At 35.5% G+C, this 27382-nt stretch overlaps 1 protein-coding gene across 1 annotated transcript in view; it reads left to right on the top strand.

The window, feature by feature from the left end:
- Positions 1 to 27382, top strand: part of adgrb2 (adhesion G protein-coupled receptor B2) — a 295002-nt gene that overhangs the window by 167503 nt on the left and 100117 nt on the right. Inside the window, exons 6-14 of the mRNA XM_084131293.1 lie at positions 57 to 221; positions 2631 to 2732; positions 6675 to 6781; positions 10031 to 10225; positions 11437 to 11505; positions 16645 to 16753; positions 16898 to 17044; positions 22592 to 22667; positions 25583 to 25685. Of these exons, the coding sequence (XP_083987419.1) occupies positions 57 to 221; positions 2631 to 2732; positions 6675 to 6781; positions 10031 to 10225; positions 11437 to 11505; positions 16645 to 16753; positions 16898 to 17044; positions 22592 to 22667; positions 25583 to 25685 (1073 nt within the window). The remainder of the gene's footprint in view (positions 1 to 56; positions 222 to 2630; positions 2733 to 6674; positions 6782 to 10030; positions 10226 to 11436; positions 11506 to 16644; positions 16754 to 16897; positions 17045 to 22591; positions 22668 to 25582; positions 25686 to 27382) is intronic.

Genomic DNA, 27382 nt, shown 5'->3' with positions numbered 1-27382 from the left:
TCCTCTCATAATGTGGAGTCATATGTGGTGTTCCTTGTTTTCTTTGTCATGTGCAGGTGGAGGGAACTGGGGAGCTTGGAATCACTGGAGCTTGTGCTCCAAGACCTGTGACTCCGGCTGGCAGCGTCGCTTCCGTATGTGTGAAGGCACGGGAATCCAGGGATACCCTTGCGATGGCTCCGGAGAGGAAGTGCGCTCCTGCAATGACAAGAAGTGCCCAGGTGTGTGTGTGTGTATGCTCAAAGCACGTCTTTTATTTTATTTTCGCTCCTTCTTTTTTTCTTTGATTTCCTGTACAGAGCCATTTATAAGTCTGCCTTACACATTTGGGATTGGTCTCTGATACAGTGAATAAGTGACAAATAGTGTTCTATGATTTTTTGACACATAAATACATTTGACACTAATTTATTTATTTATTTATTTATTTCCTTCCTTCCTTCCTTCCTTCCTTCCTTCCTTCCTTCCGTCCTTCCTTCCTTCCTTCCTTCCTTCTTCCAATGTTTGTGGTTGGTAAGATTTGTTTATGTTTTTGAAAGGCTGCAATTATTTGACGAAAATACAGTGAAAAAAACAATATTGTGAAATATTATTACAATTTAAAATAACTGTTTGTAAACTGTGATACATTTTGTTCAGGATATATTGACGAACAGAAAGTTCAAAAGAACAGCGTTCTGAGTAAAATTATTAATTTATTAACCCCAAACTTGTGAACCATGGTGTGTGTTAGAGAAATTATTAGCCAACATAAAATACACATCAACTGATGTACACATTTTTTTTTTTTTAAATATCACGTCTTTAACACCTCTACAGTCTTGATTATTTCTAATATCTAGTTAATATCCAATATCATATTGACTTAATCTCTTGAATTGATATTTAATTCATTTATTGTATGTAATGAAAACAATAAAATAATGGCCAAATATGTAATATTTAGCTGCATCTCACATTCTTTGCACAACCATGCAAGATATTCATCCCATTGCAAAAAAACAAAAACAAATAAATAACAACAACAACAAAAACTCTCCTTAAAATGACACCCAATAAGTGACATATACTGTATATAATATTATTTTAATGTCCATGTTTATTGATTTCATAACATTTCCAAATCTCACAAATCAGGGTTTTAAACTTACATATTTCGTAACAAGGTTGACAAAATTGCAAACCTTGTATAAAATAAATAAATCGAAAATAATATAGCTCACTTAACATTAAGTATGATCTTGTAATGTTGATAATCAGTTGTTTGAATAAGTTTACTGGATGCCTGTTAAAAAAGAAAGACAAGAAAAATTGGCTTTTTTTAAGACTTTCAAACCCTATTTTGTACCCTGTTTGTAAAAAGTGGCCTTTGCTTTTCTCTCTCTCTCTCTCATTTTCTCACTCTTCCGCCATATTTAACATTCACTCTACTCCTTTGTTACCATTTCTCCTCTCTTTCAATTGAGACGGGTCATTCTTGACAGAAGGGAACTGTTGGAAGTGCTGCTGTGTGTGATTTGTCATCATGTCAAGCAGAGCAGCAAACAGCAGATTTTAATAAGCACGCCTTTGACTGCAGCTTTGGGAGGCTATAGATTAAATAAATGTCAGGCATTGCCGTAGAGCTCATATTGGGCACAGCGCTTTGATGGCGGCACAAACTTGAAAACAAAAATCTGTCCGATAGCTTTGTCGGGGTGTATTATGTTCAGATGAAAAAGAGTAGGGTTCTTTTCTCCGTCTCTCTCTCCGCTTTCAACCCGGTCTTCTTCTGTATCTCACCCTTGGGTTGTTCTCTGATCTGAAGGAGCTTTTGAATGAGAGTTGGAGAGAGATGAGTGTTGTTGCAGTCGGTGATCTCATTTTCTCAATCAGTATTATTATTATTATTATTTTATTTTTTTATATTGAGGCATAAACCTCACTTTAACATGCTTAAAACAAGACAAAAACAATTTGCCAATGGGGTAAAAATGTATTATTTATTTATTTATTTATTTATTTATTTATTTATTTATTTATTTACTTGTTTGTTTGTTTGTTTGTTTGTTTGTTTGTTTGTTTGTTTGTTAAACAGTATATATTTAGATCTTTTTGGAAAAGCAAGACTATCATTAACTATCGATCTATCGATCTATCGATCTATCTATCTATCTATCTATCTATCTATCTATCTATCTATCTATCTATCTATCTATCTATCTATCTATCTATCTATCTATCATCTGTCTGTCTGCCGTTCTTTCACTCTTTCTATCATTCAATGGTTCTATCTATCTATCTATCTATCTATCTATCTATCTATCTATCTATCTATCTATCTATCTATCTATCTATCTATCTATCTATCTATCTATCTATCTATCATCTATCTGTCTGCCGTTCTTTCACTCTATCTATCATTCAATGGTTCTATCTATCTATCTATCTATCTATCTATCTATCTATCTGTCTATCTGTCTATCTGTCTATCTGTCTGTCTGTCTGTCTGTCTGTCTGTCTGTCTATTTATCTATCTATCTGAGCGCGATCAGTCAATTCCCAATCAACAATGGACTTTTTATTTAATGCCAATTCGTACACTTTTTTTTGCTGGTTAACCTCTTACTTTTGGTGTATACTGTGTGCAGCGCCTCATGAAATTTGTAAAGATGAGTACCAAGTAGCCATGACGTGGAAGAGAGCCTCAGCTGGAGAGACGGTATACAACAAGTGTCCATCAAATGCCACTGGTACGTCACTGCAAACATTTTCTCCATTCTCCACTTAAAGTCTGTTTGAGTCTTTTTCTCCAATAATAAGTAGTATAATTCCCCTAAAGAAGCTGTTTCTGTCATCATCATGCCGTTCCAAACCTCTATGACTTTATATTCAGTGGAACAAAATGTTTAATAATTTGAGGAACTGCTACTTACAGTAGATCTAAATGAGAGTTATTAGTTCATATTGCTGTCCAAAATTAACCAAATAAAACCAAAAGAGCATTATAAAAGCAGACCTGTGACATTACAAGTGTTCTGAAGCATGTGCAGAAATTAAAGTCATCATTTGCTAATAATTCCAATTAATTTGATACATTTAAGGAATTTTTAACACTGATAATGTTCACTGATAAGCCTCTTTCTTGGCTAGTAATCAAAAGTTTGCTGGTTCAAACTGTGTAATGAGCAATCCATGGCCAATCTGCCCTTTAGCGGGTCTAACCCCAGCTTGTTCAAGGATGGCCGTTCCTCAGAAAAGTTTATTGTACGTTGCTTTGGATAAAAATGTCAGCTAAGTGACAAATTAGTAGTAAATTAAAACCGCTCAAGAAAAGTTAATGATCCGAGCTTGATTAGCTTCAGAGGGTACGCTGCCGTCTACATCACATAAAACTCTGAAAGTACAATCTAATGTTGTTTTGGCCACAGCCAAAGACGCCATATCTAATTCAATCTATGATACATTTGTTTCTTCTCTTACCATGACATACAGCTTTATTAAAAGATTTTATGATCAGTTAAACCACATTATAAAACTCCATCAGTGATGCAGTCGCTCAGCTTCCAAAACCAACATCGCACAACAGGCTCGAAATAAGTTGATTTCCACACAGTTAATCAGCATTCAGTTTTGAAGCCCATTGAGCTGAATTAGTGATGTGTGAGAGGGAACTTAATGAGGATGTTTACAGCCCAATATGTGCAGCCACAGAAAGTTAATACAACAATGATATCAAGACATCGCTTTTGGTGGATTGAAATGTCAGATGTTGCCGCAGAGCTTACATTGGGCCCAACAAAAACACGTTCCTTTTTTAGGCTTTAGATTTAATGTCAGACATTGACATGTTGTTGTTTTGTACATCGTGACATTCTTCTGTGTTTTGTGATTGCTATATAACGTAACTGCTAGGCAGAAACCTCGCATTTTGATTTTTTTATATATATTTTTTTTTATAAATTGTTACTATTTGTCACCTCTTATGTCTGTCTGTGGGTTTTGCAAATATTCAACCAATGGAAAGTATTAAAAAGAGCTTGCGACTAAAACTCGTAACTCCACTGGATCCTCAAACTGTCAATCAAACCTCATAACTCCACTCGCCTCTATCGTTAATGAAGTGAGGCACACATTTTGGGACCGTCTCTGCTTGTGTGCACTGCAAAGGTAGCTAAGAACTGGTCTAAATAAGTACAGCATTTTCTCAACTCTAGAAACACCATATATTAGTGCTGGGCAACTATTAATCGTGATTAATCGCATCCAAAATAAATGTTTGGGTTTACATAATATATGTGTGTGTACTGTGTACAATTATTTTGTATATACAAATACACACATATGCATGTATATATTTAATATATATATATATATATACAGCGGGGGAAATAAGTATTGAACACGTCATCATTTTTCTCAGTAAATATATTTCCAAAGGTGCTATTGACATAAAATTTTCATCAGATGTTGGTAACAACCCAAGTAAGCCATACATACAAAGAAACAAACAAAAATAAGTTCAGAAATTAAGTTATGTGTAATAATGTGAAATGACACAGGGAAAAAGTATTGAACACATGAAGAAAGGGAGGCGCAAAAAGGCATGGAAAGCCAAGACAACTGTTGAAAACTTACAGTAATTAAAAAGCAATCCAGCCCCCTGTCAGTGGAAATTAATAACAGCTGGTTCAGTCCCAAATGATGGCCTACAAAAAGGTATCATTGCCAAGGTGTCACACAAGACACATCTCATGATGGGTAAAAGCAAAGAGCTGTCTCAAGACCTTCGCAACCTAATTGTTGAAAAACATAATGATGGCATTGGTTATAGGCGCCATTCTAAGCTTCTGAATACATAATACGGCCATAATACGGAAGTGGAAAGACAATAATTTCACCATAAATTTGCCTCGACCAGTGCTCCTCGCAAGATTTCTGATAGAGGAGTGAAAAGAATAATCAGAAGAGTTGTCCAAGAGCCAAGGATCACTTGTGGAGAGCTTCAAAAAGACCTGCAGATAGCAGGTACTGTTGTCTCAAAGAAAACAGTAAGTAATGCACTCCACCGCCATGGCCTGTATGCACACTCACCACGCAAGACTCCATTACTGAAAAAAGCATGTTGAAGCTCATTTAAAGTTTGCTGCACAACATTTGGAAAAGCCAGTGAAATACTGGGAGAATATAGTGTGGTCACATGAGAGCAAAATTGAACTGTTTGGATGCCATAATACACACCATATTTGGAGGAGAAATGGCAGTGCACATACACCATACAACTTGGTGTTGGCTCTGGGACAACTCTTCTGATTATTCTTTTCACTCCTCTATCAGAAATCTTGCGAGGAGCACTGGTCAAGGCAAATTTATGGTGAAATTATTGTCTTTCCACTTCCGTATTATGGCCCCAAAAGTGCTCACTGGACCATTCAGAAGCTTAGAATGGTGCCTATAACCAATGCCATCATTATGTTTTGCAACAATTAGGTTGCGAAGGTCTTGAGACAGCTCTTTGCTTTTACCCATCATGAGATGTGTCTTGTGTGACACCTTGGCAATGAGACCTTTTTGTAGGCCATCATTTGGGACTGAACCAGCTGTTATTAATTTCCACTGACAGGGGGCTGGATTGCTTTTTAATTACTGTAAGTTTTCAGCAGTTGTCTTGGTTTTCCATGCCTTTTTGCGCCTCCCTTTCTTCATGTGTTCAATACTTTTTCCCTGTGTCATTTCACATTATTACACATAACTTAATTTCTGAACTTATTTTTGTTTGTTTCTTTGTATGTATGGCTTACTTGAGTTGTTACCAACATCTGGTGAAAATTTAATATCAATAGCACCACTGGAAATATATTTACTGAGAAAAATGATGACGTGTTCAATACTTATTTCCCCCGCTGTATATACATATGTTGAATGATATGTAAAATGTTAATAATATAATGACACGTGCAAGTGTCTGACAGTGTATAAAGCCACAATATCAACTTTCGTGTTTAATTATTTTAAAAACACAGCGATGGTATTCAGTATTCTGCACTCCTCAGTTTGGTTTAAGTATTTCTAAACCTTCCAAGTGCAGAAGGAGAGTTTGTTTGAGGTTATTTATGCCCTTTGAGTGCAGTGTGCAATAATTCTCAGATACTAGTGGAGAAAGACACCCAAGGCGCTCAGTGATTTTTACCTAATAAAAACAGAAAGACCTAATAAATGATGTCTTTGAAGTGGGAGCGCAGAGCAGAGTGTTGAAAGAGGTCAACAGCGAGCTGTAATCTATATCAACTCCACATCCCGGCCAGCACAGACTGTCATGCATGCGAAAAAAACAGTTCCTGCAGAGAGCGATTCGCTTGACTTTTCCGGGCTGCCTGCGTTCCCAGTGTGATTTTCAGGCCCATTTTTATCCCAGCGAGGGTACCGGTGGTGAAGCCAACGTCGGGTCTTATTGGCCGTGATCTGAATGATGCAAGTGGCAGAAACTTTAAGCAAAACTGATTTAACAGCGTTGCAAAATGACATACTCAAAACAGACATTATCCCAGACGTTATCATATGCCGCATCGCAGTGAAGTCTTTTATATGAAGCGTGTGAACCTCACAGAGTACGTGTCTGTCAAACTTTGACATGCTGTTATTGTTTATGCACAAACAGTGATAATGATCTGTTTTTTCCTTCCCTCTCCTTGTAGGATCTGCTAGTCGTCGTTGCTTGCTGGACGCTAATGGAGTTGCTTACTGGGGTCCTCCGAGCTTCGCCCGATGTGTCTCACTCGAATATAGATATTTACATTTATCTGTGAGTACATGGATGTGGATGACGTGCTGTGATGTTACAAGATGGGGTAGGATTAGATTATGAATATGAATTTGTTTATGCACCTTATCTAACACAATAATAAAGAGTTTTGGGTTACACTTTATTTGAAGGTGTCATTGTTACAGTGTAATTATATATTTAAGTACTGTGTAATATTAAGTAACTACATGTACTTACCATAGGGTTAGGGTAGGATTAGGTTTTGGTTGAGGGTTAGTTGCATGTAATTATGCATAATTAACTGTTATTACTATGGTAAGTACATGTAACATATGTAACAAAGACACTGTAAAATAAAATGTTACTGAGTTTTGATAAGGAGTTTATATATTTTTCTTGTTTATTATGTTGATCTTGAAAATCAGGTTTGTGGTAGAGTATCGTCATCTTCTCATAAACTAATTGAGAAGCAAATTTGCGCAAGACAAACATTAGAAAATATATTTTTAATAAAATGTATCTGTGTTATCCAATTGGTAATTTCTCATTTTAATCATTAAAATATCTCTCTTTTAATAGTAATAACATATTAATAATAATAATAATAATAATTATTATTATTATTATTATTATTATTATTATCATTATCATTATCATTATCATTATCATTATTATTATTATTAGTAGTAGTAGTAGTAGTAGTATTAGTATTATTATTAATAATATTAATAATAATACAATAATAATATTTGTATTATTATGATTAATAATATTGTATTATTACTGACTAAATAAATTCTTAAATATTTAAATATATTGTTTATGATTATTTTGTAACAGTATAAAACGTTGCTTGGTTTTATTTTATTATATTATACTTTATTAATATTAATATTTGTAATAATAATAATAATAATAATAATAATAATAGTTATTAGTATTTCTACATAAATTATGTATTATTTGTTTATTAATAACAGTAGTAACAACAATAATAATAAAACTGTTTGCCAGTGTGTAAAGATGCAAGATATATCTTGTGGAAAACACATTTTAATATATCAAGGAATTTTGTCAAGTGCATTTCTCTTGTTTTAAGTAGTATAGATGTTTTTACAATTACTGGTGAATGCAGTTTACATGAACTAATACATACTGACTTCAATTGCTCAGTTTTATTTAATATCTACTACAGTCTGTCCCTGAATTGTGTAGCTCAGGAGACGACGTGGATGAGCAGCTGAATATTAAAAATTAAAGAAATGAATACACCAGAATTGTAGCTGCATGTGCATAACTGAATGCATATCAGAAGCGAAGACACATTTGTTTGCATTTAGTTTGGTGGTTTCACTAGCCACAGAAAAATAAAAGATCATAAAGAGTGTATTTAAAGGGCTGTGTGTTCTGGAGAGAACAATGCCACTGTCACTTTCCACAAATGATAATAACTGCAATGAGCACTCAGCAAAAGAAAAAAAGAGTCAATTACAGTGCTGGATCGTCACTCATTTTAACACACACCGATGAAATGAAAATTTATTACTCATTACTTTGAGATGCTTCCTTTGAACCCTTGCCTACCGTAAATGCTTAAAAGCTTAAAAAGAAACATCACTAGCTCCCAGCTTTACATTGATTATATACTTTTCAGTATATACGTTTCAGACCTCTGGGTTCCAATAACGATTGATTACTTTCTAACAGATTCAACAGTCTGCCTTGATGCGCTCCCACTAATTCCTCTGCCACGGCCTTTGACTTTGAGTTCATAATGCCGAGTTGTTTTTTAATTGTACGTCTGGACAGAGGCATGATGTGCCGGGGTTGATTGCGCTTTTAACCTGTCCACTAACCCCTCATTATAATCACACAATGCTTAATTAGCTTTGATTGCCATTGTCTGGCACGTCATGCACTCGCTGTACTGTCATTAGACAGTCAACAGTTCGTCCGCTCACGTTCAACCGCGAGCAAGAACTCCGCTGGTTAATTCACTGAGGGAGACGTTGTTTTCACTTCGTTATGCTCACAGCTTGGTTGACTGTAGATGGGAAGTAGATTAAGGCTGCTGTCGATAGCTTCAAACTGCTTTCGCTTTGCTCCAGTCCTGGATCAATGTTGCTTCAGCTTCAAAGCCAGCATGTGCTTCTGCACTTCCTTTTTCTGGCTTACCTTTGAATCAGCGTGCTTATTTAATCTCTTTTTAAGTGTGTTTATTTATTAAGTTTGTTTTAAGTGTATAAAATGAATGCAGTGTTATTTTAGTTTTGCTTTTGCCAAAGCAACATTTCTCATTTTCATATAGTTTAAGTGTTTCAACTAATATATGTATTTTATTTTATTTCAGCTTTATTTCAATTAACAGATTTTTTTTTTTTTTATAGTTTTAATTTTAATTTTAGTCTTAGTTTTAGTTAACGATAATAACTCTGAATGGCAGTATATTAGTGTGTTTGTGTTTTTATGTTCACAATATCCACTTTTCTTTACATCCTTCTGCATGCTTGTTCATTTTATTTATTTATTTATTTACATTCATTCATTCTTCCAATATTTGTGACCCTGGACCACAAAACCAGTCGTATGGGTTATTTTTTTTAAATTGAGATTTATACATCATCCGAAAGCGAAATAAGCTATGGTTTGTTATGACAATATTTGGCTGAGATACAACTATTTGAAAATCTGGAATCCGAGGGTACAAAAACAATCGAAATATTGGGAAAATCGCCTTTAAAGTTGTCCATTTCTGTTGGCGATTGTGCTGCACCCACTCACAAATAATTTTTTGATACATTTAAGGTAGGAAATTTACAAAATATCTTCATATTTACTTAATATCCTAATGTTTTTTGGCATAAAAGAAAAATCGATAATTTTGACCCATACAATGTATTGTTGGCTATTGCCACAAATATACCCGTGCGACTTGTGACTGGTTTTGTGATCCAGGGTCACATTTGGGGTTGCTAAAAATGTTTTATGTTTTTGAAAGGCTGCAATTATTTGATGAAAATACAGTAAAAAAAAACAAACATTGTGAAATATTATTACAATTTGAAATAACAAATTTTTCAGGATATTAATCCTTTTAGCTAACAATACCAGTTTAACATAGCCTATTTAAATGAACATGTTCCGATTACTCTGTTGGTTTGATTTGATATCTCGACTCGACTTCATCTCTCTGTGTTTATTTATAACCTTCATGCTCATGTAGTTATTATTATCAAGGTTTATTAATCAGTGTCTGTGCATAAAAGCATGTTTTTTCTTCCCCTATAGTTGCGAGAACATCTTGCGAAGGGTCAGAGGACCCTGGCAGGGGAGGGCATGTCTCAGATCGTGAGGAGTCTCCTGGAGTTAATGTCCCGTAAGAATTATTACAGCGGCGACCTCTTATTCTCCGTGGAGATTCTCCGAAATGTGACGGACACCTTCAAGCGAGCAACCTACATCCCAGCTCCTGACGACGTGCAGGTGTGTATTTGCCTGTGGGTTTGTGGAAAGATATATGGGGAGATGACAAAATCTGTGATTGGGCAATATTTATTTTGAAGTTTTTAATAAGAATTATAATACGTTTTTTTAAGCTCTTTTGTAGTTGGCTTAAATAGGAAAAGTACATATACTCCATGCAGGCTTAATACGAGGCTATAATGACAATTTGATCAATGCTTGACATGTCAACTGCATATTTACATTTCAGTCATGACAAATTTTGGGATAGTTTATTATTAAACATTTTATTAATGTAAATGGAATGTAGGTTTGATCTTGGTTGACTAGATCTGCTACGCTGCTTCTGCTCCTGCAGAGGAAGTACGACTTGCTTCTGCTAAATACTCAGAAATTAAAATGAAGGGAAACATGCTGCTGCTGCTAGACAGATCTAGACAGGTGGTGCTGGGGAGGTGGAGGGCTAGAATAATAATTTGTATAGCGCAAGTGTATCCGTTTGGATGCGTTTACTTATAAAGGGCAGTAATTATGGATATGTTCCATGCTGTGGAAGTTACATTGAAACAACCAATCAGAACACAGAGTTTCATGGCTTAACCACTCATATATTACCTGATATTCAATTACAAAATGTTAGAGAACAAACACCATTTAAAAAATATATATGTTACTTTTACTTGAGTTTTTCACAGTGAATAATATATAAATGTTATAAATATAGATAAATTGTAGATAAAGCAAAAATAGATTAATATTTGTTTTCAAAGAAGATATCTTGAATTATAATCAATTATTTCTTACTCCAATGACATTATTTATTCTAATTTTAAGCATAAATCTAGCCTGTTTTTAGTGAGAATTTTGCATAAAATAAACAAAGTTTCTCTGAAAGCATCTTACACACTTTCAAGTAAAGGTAGGCCTATCTTGTATATGTATATGTGTATATATATATATATATATATATATATATATATATATATATATATATATATATATATATATACTGTATATATATATATATATATATATATATATTTTTTTTTTTTTATTATTATTTTTTTATTATTATTCATTTATTTATTTTTTTTACTGAAAAAAAGACAAAAATCCTAAATAAATAAAACTTTTTTTTTTTTTTTTTTTGCAATGCAGAGTAACACATTTCTCTATTTTCTTCATTCTTTCATCACACAATTTCCATCTCTCTTTTTTTTCTTCTTTTTCAGAAATTCTTCCAGATTGTCAGCTTAATGTTGGACATTGAAAACCTTGACAAGTGGGAAGACGCTCACCAGGTAACACGTCCGTCCTCGGCCCTTGCAATACACCTGCCAATATCCGACCGAAGAACGCAACTTTTCATATCTGTGTGCCGTGAGTTTTAATTTCCCCTCAGACAGAGCTGTGTCATCAAACCCAGGTCTGATCGCAAAGATTAACAACAAATGTAATCAGGCATCAGACCAGCCTTTGGATGTAATAGAAACCGACTTTAAAGTGTGTTGGGAAAGGGATGTGCTGTTATATCTGCCTCTTTGCATTACACCGCTCCATTAGACGCTATTTGACTTTAGATGCTGTGCAGTTTGGTCCACGGTGTCTTCGATGTCAAGCCAGGACATTTTTGCATAATTAACTTTCCTCAACTCAACTATCCATGAAGCCTTATTTTCTTATTCACCGAGGCCTGAACTAACTGCAGGAGATCATACTCTGACTCACTTAAGAACATCCACTTTTTCTGCTGATGTCAAATAACTTGGAAATTATAGGATGGTTATTCTTTACAGTTCAGATTTAGTATGCATCATGTCAGAATTACCAAATACATCCATTCTTTTTGCAGTCTTTATGTGTGGAACAGCAAAAGCTGCTTAGCTAATAGTCTTATTTTATATGCCAATTTGTAGTTGTGCTTGCTAAGGCGAGGATATAATTATTACTCATATTTTGAGGTAGGGATTTGAACAAACCCGTCACATATAACTGTTCGTGCTATTTTCATGTTTGGTTCATTAAGTCATGTGAATTACTACAAGTAAGTTGGAGAATAATATGTATGTCCAGAGCATTTTGTTTTGTAAAAGAGGCACGTGCATTGTGCAAAAACGTTATTAACATTATAAGTGAACATCAAGGAACTTATTAAAAATAAAAATCTTTGTCATGACCCCTTTAAATCATGTGACTTGTTGAGGAGAGTGTACTATTTCTGCAAAACTGTTCACAAGTTTGGGGCCAGTAATTATTATTATTATTATTTTTTAAAGAAATTAATACTTTAATTCATCAAGGACACATTACAGTGATCAAAAAGTCATATAGAAGACATTTATAATATTGCAAAGATTTTTATTTCAAATAAATGCTGTTTGTTTGAACTTTCTATTGATCAAAAAATCATGGAAAAAGAAGTATCACGGTTTCCACAAAAATGTTACGCGTTGTGAAAAGAAATTGTTTTCATTATTGATCATAATAATAAGATATGTTTCTTGAGCACCAAATCAGCATTTCTGAGGGATCATGTGACACTGAAGTGTGGAGTAATGATGCTGAAAATTCAGTTTTGCCATCACAGGAATAAATTACAGTTAAATATATTATAGAAATATATCCAAATAGAAAACAATCCTTTTAAATTGTAATATTTCACAATATTACAGTTTTTTTAATGCATTTTACTGCATGCAGCCTTGGTTAGCATAAGAGACTTCTTTCAAAAACATTCTAAAATCTTAGCAAATGCATCGTAACACTCTGTCAACCATCCAAAACACACAAAATACAATACTGTGCCATTCTACACCAAAATAGAATGCTTGATGCCACAAAGCCCTTCTGCTCCCATAAGGCACTCCACCGCCATTACAGTGCACTCTAGCCACTGATGTCACTTCTGATGTAAACATACGGTGTTAGTTTGTTCATGTATATAGTGTAGTTCTTTTTTGAAATTATAGGCATGGGATACAGTGTGTGGAGGTAATGGTGACTAATGGTCACATACCGAGCAAAGTCTGTGCCGCACATGCTCGTGACTCTAGTGAACGTTTATGTTTGTGTATGAATGCGGGCGCCAGGTGCTCAGCTCAGCGTGACTGAGCCAGATTTTGGTGTTAAAGCACAGTTGAGCAGGCAAATCTTTGACACACCTCCTGCTCTCCCTGCTCAGTAAATAATCATCTTCTCCTGTGAGCCTGTTGGAGTGTTCACAATGTCCCTGTCTGCCAGAATCTTAAAGGGGAAGTGTGAATTTCGTATGTTAAAATACTTTGTCAGTGTAAAACTACATGTAAGCCATTTGTACAACATTGACGATATTGTCATTTTCAGCCACACGATCCATTAGAAATCATTCTAATATGCTGATTTGGTGCTCAAGAAACATTTCTTTTTCATATTAATGTTGAAAAAAGTTGTGGAAACCGTGATACATTTTCATTTTTATTCTTGGCTTCTTTGGTGAAAATTCAAAAGAACAGTGTTTATTTGATATCGAAATATTTTGTAACCGTATAAACGTTTTTACTGCGTCCTTGCTGAATAAAATAATTCTGTCAACAAAACAATAAAAAAATCTTACTGACACAAACATTAGTGTATATACATGGTAGTAGCCTATATATCTAGAGCTGTTTTCGGGAATTGCTCCCTATTCCCTCATTCACTATTTCCTACATTACTCCACTAATATAGTCCACTGGAAGTAGTGAATGAAAACGAGTGAGTGAATTCAGACACGGAGTGCGTCGAAAGGGTGGCCGCTTTTGCGTAGTCTGTGCTTGCTGTTTAATAAACATTTGAATCTTAGCAAACCAGTAGAGCTGTAATATCTCTGTAAGACTCTGTCATGGAAACTAGTATAAACCTTAATTAAACAATTTATTAATCAATTAAAAAGGAATTTATACCTGTATGATATTACACTGTACCCACATTGGACCATCAGTTTAAAAAAAAGGAATGAATCGTTGATTCAGCTGTGGGCGCCATCTTCTGGTGAGACACATTAATTTATTCGGCACGATTCTCACAGTGCATTATGGGTATTCTCGAGCCGTTGAGTGTATATCAGTTGTACACTCGTTATTGATGTTCATTGTGGGATTAAATGAGTGCACTCGATGGACTGTGGTTTTGGACTCCACTACAAATGTCTGTCCCTTCAAACAGTGCCATATTTAACATTGATCATTTTTTTGTAAATTTGGAGTGCTGTCAGTGAACACGGGTGAATCTGACTGCAGTAGATGTGAAAGAAATGAATAAAAATGAAGTTTATTCAGCCAATGCACATACCTGTATTTACATCCTGTTTTCGGTCGAAGTCCATAGTAATCGATTGTCGAGTTCACGCGCATAGGTTTAGTTTTCTTTTTTAGCTACAGTGAGGTTCTGAGAAAAATAGCATTATTTATAAAGTGACACCTGTTCATGGTCACACGTCACAGCCTTTCACTGTTAATTCAATTTATAGTGCATGTGAGTTATTGTCTCTCAGCCTTGTTGTCCTTCATAATTTGCCACAACATCTGGACACTTACAAGGTGTTCAAACAACAAGAGCTATAAATAGCAAAGAGATCTTGAGCTAACATACTGTAAAACCAATAATCCAAGATTTAGATACAACCATTGTATTCTTTACTTGAAGTAAGCACCATGACATTTTAAAGTACTGCAGAATTTCATCTGATACCATGTTGTTTTTTAATTAATGGGTATATCATGTTTTTGTACATGTAACTTAATAAGACCCCACGACCAAAAACTTCTCGAAAGTACCTTGGTATACGATGTAAATATTGTTGAATTGACGTGTTGTTTTGGTCATAATACCAGATTTATTCATTTTTTTGTACATTTGCCATTATAATATGGTAAATCGGTTGAATTTACTTTAACTGTCATTATACAGAAATATATATGCATACATATACATTTCCACAGAAGCCACAATTTACCAATTGGAGTGACCAAACTCAGAGATGGCAAAACTCAACCTCCAAGATGTTCAGTCAGCTAGCGTATTTCCCCCAGACTAAGAAAGTTATTATTTTATTTTTTTGTGAAAGATACCAGAAGCCTGCTTGGGAAAGAATGATGCCAGTTCTCCTCCTATTCATTTCAAACCAACAACAAGCACCAATCTGATTTGTTTCTCATCTGAATTCATATGGAATCGCCATCTGCCACATATTAGAAAATGTTTAATTTGGGATAAATTCAAAAGAAATGCGTATAAATACTACAGATTGAGACCCCTATGGCACGGAGGAACGATATATTCCGTAGACAATCACTCATGGCTTCATTTCCACACACCAGAGGAAGTGCAAAATTCCAATTAGATTGAGGAATGGGCTCCATGTTCTCATGAACTTCACTGTGAAATGTGCATGTGGCATGCTGTTTTCTGGAACAAAGGCCTAGTGAATTAAAACCTGCTGGCAATTTATAAACATGACAGAGTGGAGAGCGGGGGAATGATGGTATATACTGCTTCATCTGACTTGTGGATGCTTATTTTCCATCATCGTTTCATGGCTGCATCATAAACTCCCACTATCTGGCTGCAAACTGTAAAAATTGCACTGAAAATGAAAAGTATTTGAAGGTAGAATGTATTGTTTTCTCAGTAACAAACAGTTTTTTTAATGTTGACAAGTATTAGCTAAATTTTAGTCTTTAACAGCAAACCTTCTATGGTAATTAAGTTATGTTTATCTGGGAATTATGAGGGTTATTATGTACACTACCATTCAAAGGTTTGGGGTTGGTAAGACATTTTTAATAGATTTTTTTTTTTTTTTTAAGTGTCTTATGCTCACCAATTCTGCAATTATTTGATCAAAAACAAAAACAGTAATATTGTGAAATATCATTACAGTTACTGTTTTCTATTTTCATAGATTTTAAATGTAATTTATTCCTGTGATGGCAAAGGTGAATTTCCAGCATCATTACTCCAGTCTTCAGTCACATGATCCTTCAGAAATCATTATAATATGCTGATTTGCTGCTCAAGAGCAACACTCAAGAACAGACATGGTTTAGATTAAGCCAGAATTAGGCCTTAGTTCAATTAGGATATTTAAGTAGCTTTTATATACATGCCATAGGAAAAAAAAGAAAAAAAAATATTACTGGTGTGCATCTTTAGACAAAACGATGGCACTGACATATTTTAAGATTATGACAGTGCAAGTTGCTTTCAGTTAAGACAGCTCAAACATGCATTTTAGTCTGGGACTAGGTTTAAGCCTTGTCTGTGAAATTGGGGGCTAAAGTAATAATTTATAAAAAGTCTTACTGACCCCAAACTTTTGAACGGTAGTGTATGTTTCAGAGATCATACCCCAAAACTGGGCTTGACTAAACCTCATATTATGTTTGTATGTGTATTTTTGTGATTATGTGACTTCCTTCCAGGTCTCTCCGGGTTCTGTGTTTCTGATGCGAGTTGTGGAAGACTTCATTCATCTAATTGGAGAGGCTCAGAAGCCGTTCCAGAGCTTCCTGGTTGTCACCAACAACCTCAGTGAGTTCCCATGGCATCTACGCAGTAGTGCCACAAATAAAGGTCATGTTGTCCTGCAGTGAATATCTCTTAAAAGTGCTTCTGTGAAGCGTTTAATATTTGAACTTTCCAGACTATTAATCTGTCTTTCTCTGGTCCTGTCAGTAATCACCATCCAGCGAGAGCCCGTTTCGGCTGTTTCCAGTGACATCAACTTCCCCATGAAGGGGAGGAGAGGGATGAAAGACTGGGCACGCTCTTCAGACGACAAACTCTTCATCCCCAAAGAAGTCTTTACCTTGTCCTCTGATGGTGAGTGATGCAAGATATGGTGTGTCAGTGCATGAACTCTGACATGTTGAGCAATTGTGCTCTTGTGGGTAAAACAATTTTGATTCCGGCTCGCAATATCCTGCCTGGTGAAAGAGGCCATATGATGCCATTATACAAAGTCTTGATTTTTTTTTTTTGGTTTACTAGAATGGGTTTTTATGCTTGAATGTTCAAAAAAAGTTTCAACAATTTGACATTGTTGCAGCACCTTGCTTCCTAGTCTGTCAGTAACGCTCTGTTTAGTTCCTGTCTCTATGAAGCCCCTCCTTCTGAAAAGCACAATCTGCTCTGATTGGTCGGCTGCATCAGTGTATTGTGATTGGTCTCCGCTTCGAGCGCATTTTGGAAATGTCACGCCCCTTACCATAACAGTCAGTTTCAAGACACTACTAACGCAACTCAACCAGGCCTTGCCCCTTTTTTTTTTTTTTTTGCATATGCCTTGGGCGGGAATTATTTAAATGAGGAATATTGTGATGCATATGTTCCCGGAAGACTACAATTAAGGCATTTCAGGGAGTTCAGAAAGGGCGTATACTGACATAGAGAATTTGTGCTTTGTTACTTTGCAGATCTTTTTCATGCTCAAACAGCAACATTACACACTAAAGACATTTGAAAATGTAAAAAAATAAAAATAATAGCATAAGTCGTCATATTTAAATGTGACATGTACAACGTGTAAATACACACTTTTGATTTGGTATCAATTTAAAGTAAATATGGTACTGGTAGTTCTTTTTTTTCATCATAGTATGTTTGCCCTCGTAAAGTCTGTGTTTTTCGATCATCATGTAACAGTACTCGTACAGTATGTGCAGCCCGATCTCATCCCAAGGCGTCATATACTGACGCTTTTGACATTTCGTCTACATCCAACGCACATGGCACCCTTTAGCGTCAATATGAGACGCAGATAGATATGGGCCAGAAGGCGCCTCCTAGCGGTCTAACCCTAACCCTACCCCAGACCTAAACCTACCCATAACCGAACAAAGCTCTGTGCGTCTCATATTGACGCTAAAGGGTGCCATGTGCGTTGGATGTAGACGAAATGTCAAAAGCGTCAGTATATGACGCCCTAGGATGAGAATGCGTTGGTATGTGAGTTCCACTGCATCCCTGCATGCAGCTCCATCATTGTTATTGATGAGATCCTGGTCTATCCCGTCAGGGTTCAGCTGCTTAATGTGAACTGCTCTGGTGTCCTAGCATGTTATATGACTCTCTTCCCTGTCCCATTTGATATTCTTTAACATCTTTCTCTTGACTCTTTTACTTTTTCCCATCCCTCTCAGAACATGTACACACGGCAAAGTTTTGGGTGTTGCAACCATATTTAAATGTGGGAATGAGTCACCTAAATCAGCGATTTACATTGGACATCTACTGTAGCAGTTCCAAAATTGTTTGAATTTGATAAATATGGGAAGTGTTTTCACCTCTCACCTAAAAGTTGATTAGTTGTTACATTTAGTGTGTTATCCTGAATAATATGCATGATTATATTGTTAGTGGCTGTCATCTAAATTATACAGAAAGCAGGAGTTAATGAATGGGACAAATCTTAACCGTAGGACTGAAAGTCTCGCCTTTGAGGTGAAAGAACGAAATATATCTGCAACAGAATTTATTCATGACAGAACAAATTTGCATATTTACAGAGCCCATAAGGGGAAATTTTTGTATTTTTTACTTATGCATTCACTCTCAAAACTTTGCATTCCCACAAGAAACTTTACATTTGCTCGCAACACTTTTGTGTTCTCTGGTAAATTATTGCATTCCCCCAAGAAATTTTGCGTCCTTGCGAAAGCACTGAAATACAGTTTTTGCTCCCACCTTAAATTATCTATCACCAGTTTTGCTTTCACTCTCAAAAGTTTTGCGAGTTAGTTTTGCAAAACCTTTGTGAGAGAATGCAACATTTTCCAAGTAAATATCTAATATTTTATCTATATGGAATCTTGTTTCCGCCACAGAATGAAATATAAAAAAGGTAATTGCGACATTTTATCTCACAATTTTTTGCGAATTTACATCTTAGATGTAAATATAAAGTGTATAAAATGTAAAAATAAACGTGATATAAAGTCGTAATTGTGAGTTATAAAGTCAGAATTGTGTGATATAAAGTCGCAATTACGTGTTACAAAGTCAGAATTGTGAGTTGCGAGAAAAAGGTCCTTAGAGTTCCTTAGAATTGGACTTTATAACTTTAGAAAAAAAGTCAGAATTGCGAGTTTATTTCTTGCGCAATTACAAATTTATATATCATGCAATTCTGACGTTATATCTAGCAATTCTGACTTTATATCTCGCAAATCTGACTTTATTTCTCAGAATTGCGAGATGTAAACTAACAATTATGAGATAAAAAGTCGCAATTAATTTTTTAAATGTTTTATTCTGTGGCGGAAACAAGCTTCCAAACATATCCGTGTCCCCTTAATGACTTAATAAATCATTAATAAATTCAACCTGTAAAATGTTTTATGTTAGATTTATGTTTATGATTTGACAAATTCCAAACCGATTGTGCTATTGTTGATTTGACATTTGCCATTCAAGTATTTACTGCGCAGTCTAACTCCTGTACACCAGTAAATAATCAAATCTGTGTGTACAGAACAGAAAAGTGTGCAAAGTTGTGTTTAGCTGCATTGTATGTATGTGGCCTTACAGAACTGAATGCAATCAGTCAGCGGTTTGGGAAGAGACAGATAACACGGTTGAAAGAATTGGAAGAATAAATGGGCCACTGAAAATCATAGTGATCCGCCAGCATGACAGGCACTCACTTCTCAGACTTCTAAGATAGGGAGAGAATGAAAAAAAAACAAAAAAAACACGAGAGATATTCTGCCGGAGAGAATAAAAACACAGGATGTGGGTGGAGAAGAGCTGGTTTGAAGATTGAAGAGAGTGCTGAATGAAATGAAAAAGAAACAAAAGGACATCAAAGAAATGACCATTAACGCTAGTGTCTCGTCGAGTGTCTCAACAACTCCAGGCTAAACCATTACAGACCTGTCTGCCCGTGGAGGACCGCCCAGCAGGAAATAACAAAAACTTCCTGTCCCGACACACTCCCCTTTCTGCCCACTGCCATCGGAGATAAGATGACTCCCTGGGCTGAGCTTTGTCCGGAACGCTTTTCTATAGAGAGAAGGAAAGGTTCATCATGGTCCTTTCTCAAAATAGCTTTGTTAAAGTGATAGCTCAGAGAATAGAGGGAAAATAGAAGTCAGGCTCCTTTCAGACCAGGCCATCAGGGCTTGTTGTGTGATTGTCATCCATTAACTCATAGTTTAACATGCAGTCAGAACCGCTGTGGAGCTGATTGGCATTTGATTTGCCGAGGCTGATGAGAATTGCAGTATCGCTGAATGTGTTACGTCATCTGTCTTTTGACGTCCCTGTTCTCAGTGAAGGGGTGAAACACGCCTCCCTTTATTCATTCTTTAACAGCAAACTGAGCTAAAAGAGTCCATTTGGTTGGTTTTGGACATTGAATTATCTGTGTAAATGGCTGATGCACATTTTTTTGATGCGCATGATGTTCCAAAATAGCACTTCCATTAAATTTAATGACAGAATAATTTTCTAAATTATATTATTAGGTAACATATATACATATATACAGTATAAATATATATGAATTAGCTTTTAATTGTATATTTTTTATTTCTTTTTATTTTAAGTTTTAGTAATTTTGTTATGTGCTTTTATGATTTTTATTTCAGTTTTAGTATATATATATATATATAAACACATACAGTCAAACCTAAATTATTCAGACACCTTGTTATCCTAACTTACATAAATTAACTATAGTGTATAGTTAACTATATATATATAACTATATATATATACACTATATATATATATACACTATATATATATATATATATTTATATATATATATATATATAGTGGGTGCAGGACACTATAGTTAATATTTAAATATTTATATATATTGTATGTAGCCTTTTTTAAATGTTAAAAATAATTGAAATAAGTTTAAACTGGTTGAAGTGCTAAAATTATTACAACTAAAATTGAAATAAAATAAGTTTAAAATGATACAAAATTTAAAAGAAATCATAAAAGCAGATAACAAAATGACTAAAACACATACAAATAAAAGCTAATTAAAATTATAAAAAGAATACATAATACACTGGAACATACATGAAGAGAAACATTTTCAGATTCATTTATAAAGTGCATTTCACAATAAAAATGATTATTGTGTTAAACCGAGTATTTAAAAAAATGATGTTAAACATATAATGCATATTATACAGTTCTAAACCAAAAATTACATTAGAGAGGTACAAATGCACAAATTATACATGCTAATGAGATCACGTTATCACGTTATGATACTCTGTTACAGGCATATTCTTTTGCATCAGAGAGTATGCATATTGTGTTCAGTGATTTTAACCAGCTCCATTCAAGCTCAATTATTAAACCTTAAATTGCATAATGTCAGTGGACATTGCAACAGTGATTCAGCCATGCTTGCCTGAGTTTCTCTTCATAAAATTTGCAGTAAAATCCTCCAAAGTGCCTTAGAACAGGTCTAAATGTTCGTTTTCCATCTCCGACTGAACTTTGAATAGCTGTGAGCACTTCCATTGCCACGTAAAGACATTAGAGCAATGAAATATGGACTTAAGGCTCGTTACATCACCTATTACTGTATCGCTTTCACTTCCTGTCCTCCATAAGTGAAATATGATGGCATTTACTTAGGGACGAGGGAAAAACATTCCGAGGAGAAGAATTGGATGGGAGTGAGGAGGGATGTAGAAGAAAGAGGTCCATGATAAATAGCGTCTGAGAAAAGAACAGATGATGAGGTGCATGTGGAGGCAAGGCACTCGTGCAGAGGAGAGAACAAAACAAATTATATGAAAAGCACAGAGATGAAACAAGGGTACGGAGCCAGTGGGGAGGAGTGGACAGATGGCCTGGGAACTGAATCGGTTGTCGTATCTCTACGAAAGTCCTCTTTTCTGTGTCTATTAAATGTCAAGCTATGCACTGAAAAGCCTTTTCTTAAAAGCCTTTCTTTTATATTCTGCTTTGTATTTTTGGTTCACTCAGAGCTGCTTATTATGGTCACATGTTTGTTCTGATGTGATCATGTTCCCTTCATATTTGAATACGAGTATGTGGATAAAAGGAATGATGCTCTTTTTTTTCCTTATGTATTCACATTTTATTTAAATTTTTGGAATTACACGCACACACACGCGCACACACACACAAGGAAATAATATTATTACATTGTACTAGATTGTTGCAACAAAAGATTTCTTCTGATTCATTCAATTGAAACTTTTATAAATCAATTCCAATTTTTTTTTTTTTTTAAGAGCACACATTTTAAGATTTTGTTCCATCATTTTAAAAGATGTTTCCTGCTCTTTATAGTTTGACATATTTGTTTGAGTTTTGATCTGGGACATTCAGTAATATGTTTTGATTCTTTGACCCTTTTTTGTCCTGCAGAATCAGACGACACTCCGTATTTTGTGATCGGAGCAATCCTGTACCGCACCCTCGGCTTCATCATGCCCCCACCGAAGTAAGTCCAGTCCTTCAATGTGTGTGAATGCGTGCGTTTGCGTGTTTTAATATATTTTTGAAAGCTATGTCAAGGACACTCATTCTGTTACTCAGCGTATGATTGAGACCATGGACAGTTGCGAAATGTGAACTTTCAGGGTTTGAGTGGAACAATCATTAAGCCTGTTTTAATCTGTCGAGAAATGAGCTTATATGGCTAAGATGCTTATTTGAAGGTCTTGACCTTACCCTTTATATTCGGATGGGAGGTCGACAGTTCATATGGTGAATTCAGGTTGATTGGGACACATTTACCCAGTCATCTCGATGGCAAAAAGTGTCCCACCTACTACTTCATAACTGTGGTTTATCCAGTAAAGTTTGAGCTGCCATACTCTACTCTGTACTAGTTTTAGAGCAGCAGACTAAAACGGACCTACAGTGCTATTCCTAGAATACTATTCCTGCACTACCTGTTAATCCCATGATCCATGCCATGGATATCCTAATGTTGCCTCCTCAAATTAGCTATGTTACACAGCTTAAACACTATAGCTGGCCTGCCTCATCAAACTGACTCTGGTGTACTCACTCTGTTCTCACAGAGATTGACCACAAGTGATTCAAAATTAACTTTGAATAGAAGTTTTCAATTTTGAATTAAGTTATATTTGATCTATTTGTCTGTGTGTTATCTGATTTATAATATCAATTAAAGTATGCAATTACATTTATCCAGTTTCTCTGTTGTTATCATTATTGTTATCTAGTGACAATTAAATTTGTAATAGGCAGGTAATACAATTTGAATGATTTATTAACCTTTAATTTGTGGCTATTTTTATTAACCTTTAATTTGTGCCCATTTTTTATTTTATTTTTATTTATTTATTTATTATTATTTTATTTTATTAAAAAAAAAAAAAAAAAAAATAGTTTTGGGTGCATTGGGTTTTTCCAATTATATTAGCTTAGTTTGGTCCTGAAGTTTTTATTTTGTCAACATTTTTTTTTTTTTTCTTGATTCATCGAAATAAAAAAGATGCATTGTGATAATAATTAAACTATTTGACTAAAACACAAATGCAACTGAGGAAAATATGACAAAATCTCATATGGTATTTTTTTAGGAGCTCAGGGTTAACAAGGACTGTTTTCACGTATATGTGTGGATATAAATGGTACTTATGGATAATAATCATGCCACGCACGGTTAGGGCAAGTGTAAGTCATCTTTTTTTAGATATTCCAGTGCTGTGTTGCCTTTGCCCTCAGTCCAGCCACTTCTGAGAGCCTATCTGTATTGAGAGAGAGGAGATAAGTGTAATTAGGCAGAATCGTGCAGCTGAAACTGGAGGGCATGTCTTGTGTCCTGCTCAAGCCCTGCTGGGGTCTGTAGTTAACTGTCCAAACTCACTGAGCATGTCAGCGCTCTCAACCCTGACGAGGAACACAAGAGTGTGGCGACAACCGCTGCTTGTGTTTGCTTCTGTCTCTATTGTGAGCCATGTTAGAGGTCCTGGTATCCAGGTCATTGCTCCTCACTGTGGTTGATTGTGACGGGCCTTGTTGAATATGTATGGGATCAGGGCTATTTGTTTGTTTTTAGTCTACTTTGGTTTTTGTCTCATTAATTTTCTGCGCTGAAGACAGATCCTTGCTCCCACTGCCCCAGAGGGAACTAACCTGCCTGATTTGTTTGTGACAGAATGTAACTCCATGTGACCCAACTCCCATGGATACACACGTTGTATCTCTCTCCATGACACACACACACATACACTCACACACACCAAAAAATGGATGGATTTGTTTAGCGTAGGACGGTCCAAAATAGCTCTGCCGTGGATTTAAAAGACACAAACACACAGACGCATGTGCAGTGGCACTCAGCCATTGTATCATGCTCTGTCATTGAATACCATCCAGGGTTGTGCACCATTCAGAATTCAGCTGAATCAAATTGAATTGTAAAGTAAAGTAAGTAAAGTAAGTAGAAATATAATGAAAATGCTGTAAATTTAGAATATACTTCTAATCGATATTTGACATGCCACCGATATCAATATTTGTATTAATTTATTTTATTTTTATTAATATTATTTTATATATATATAAAATATATATATATATATATATATTGTTTTTTTTTGACAATTTCTCTTAGGGTCATGAACATGGCATGGTATTTTCCATGTCAGTTTCTCAACTACCCTCTGAGGGTAAACCTCTGCCCTTTGGCAGACACTTTTATCCAAATAGTTTAAAATACAAATCAAATACAGTTTAAAAAATAATTTGGTCACATGTTTATTTTTGTTGTAATATGTCAAAGTATTAAAATTAAAGGTTTACTTTTTTTTTTCTACCCATGGTGTGATTTTTCATGAATTGTAGTGAATCCAATTAGGGTCAATTTAATCTGAAAAATAAAAATCATACTCAGAATTTAAACATAATACAAGGGTTAAATTCACTCTATATATTACTTCCACAACAAAATTAATGACAAAAATAATATATATATATATATATATATATATATATATATATGAAAAAAATAGTTTAGAGGAATATTGAAAAAAATATAAGTGTCGTATTATAAGTATATAATTATAATTATAGTTGGGAATAAATATGCAGAATTAGTCAAAATTTATGATGTAATTATGTTTTGACACAATTTGTAACTTATAAACATCCTCTGTTGACTGACTATGTTGGATTTGTTTGAATTGCAGTTTCAAATTTCACTATTCTGTCATTTAATTTCAAATTCCAAGTAAGCATCCTGTTGTTTCTGGCCATTTCAGTTATGAAGGGAGACCGTTCTTAAGTTCTGAATGTTGCTCAACCCTGTTACCTATCGATAGATGTGAAATGGAGTGTGAAGTCGATTTTGGATCTAACTCGCTCTATGTTCCTTCCTTCCAGAGATCCATTCGTGATCAGCTCAAAGATTCTGACAGTGACGGTGCGTCCTTTACCGAAACCAACCGAGCCCTTGGTATCAGTGGAACTGGCACCTTTGCTCAATGTAAGTTTCTTATGCTTTTTATTCATATTTTAATAGGCATTAATATTAAATGCCCCACCTCTACAAACTAGTACATATTGCATCATAGTGTTTTTTGATGTACATTGTGTTAACCATACTGTATCACTGCCATTCTTAAGTGTGGTTGATAAACATGTATATATATATATATATATATTATACATCCACCTGGATGATGCGACGGCAGCCATATTGCGCCAGAACGCCCACCACACACCAGCTTATTGGTGGAGAGGAGACAGAGTGATGAAGCCAATTAATATATATATATATATATATATATATATATATATATATATATACGTATATATATGGGGATGATTAGGAGGCCATGATGGACAGAGGCCAATGGGCAAATTTGGCCAGGATGCCGGAGTTACACCCCTACTATTTCGAAAGACATCCTGGGATTTTTTATGACCACATAGAGTCAGGACCTCGGTTTACCGTCTCATCCGAAGGACGATGCTCTTTGACAGTATTCTGTCCCCAATGCACATTCACTCATGCTGACAAATTGCCTCTGCAATGGTGTGAGCACAAGCTTCTAGCACAGTGAGTCTATCTGAACACCTTAATCAGGCACGAAATACAGTTCTGTTTCGATGACCCTCTATTAATAATCCTCTGTTATGAATAGTATGTCTTTAACAACCCCTAAAAACACAGACAGGACATAAAGTACTACACATAAAGGCTCTCAATATTTTATACGAAAAAAAAAAAAATGTAATAAAAATATACCCGCAAGGATTTATGCAAAACGCGAAACCTGCAGATTGGATTGTGCATCAGTGCAGATATCAGCTGTGCAGAGAACACTGCCATTGTGATGTTCCCGAGTCGGCATGGCAACCTTTACCTGCTATCTCCTCCATAGAAGCGTGAGTTTTGGGAATGCGGGAGGGGACGTGATTCAGGAATTTTTCCTATGCACACGTCCCTCGTCACACCGAGGTCGCGCCCCGCTCAGCCGTGGTCCTGGGTGAGCCCCATCTGCATACGAAAGACCTTGGCGGGGGTCGGTGTCCAGATTGCGCAGCGGTGCCCTGGCCACAGATGTTTGGAACACGAGGGGTGGTGGGGATCTGAGCCTGTGTGTTGGGACTTGTCCTCTCTATGTGGACAGCTGCTCTGAGACAGCCTGCCTGAGCCATCCTGACCCCCAGGGGATGCTGGGAAATGGAGGCGGTGCACTCCAGATGTGTCATTGGCTGTGTCATTGACTGGCCAGTTATTGATCGCCGATGTCATCCGGCTGTCAGTCATTTGAGAGTCGAAATGATGTATTCGGTTGCATGTTTTGTTTACCACCTGCGATGACAAAAACGCTCTGTTCATTTGTTCTCATTATGAATGAGAGTAGAAATAGCCATCTGTTTGTGTCTCTGATAAGTTCATTCGAGCTAGTGGAATGGCTGAGTCTATACTGGACACTTAAAACTTGCCTTACTAGACATATTATAATGATTGAACAGCTGTGCGAATGTTTCTGGACTCTGTGGAGTGTGGAATGTGACTGTGTCAAGCATCTGTCATTCAAACACGTATTACTTTGTGTCAGCTGTCAACATGTGACTCAATCATTTGATCCAATCCAGTGTGTGGCGTTGCTTAACCACTTGGGGGCAATGAAATGTTTAAAACGGTGTGAGTGTCTGTATCTCACTGAGCCT

The sequence above is a fragment of the Abramis brama genome (assembly GCF_963993115.1).
Source record: "Abramis brama genome assembly, chromosome: 12".
NCBI classification, from domain to species: Eukaryota; Metazoa; Chordata; class Actinopteri; order Cypriniformes; family Leuciscidae; genus Abramis; species Abramis brama.
This window is presented reverse-complemented; position numbering and strand designations above follow the sequence as displayed.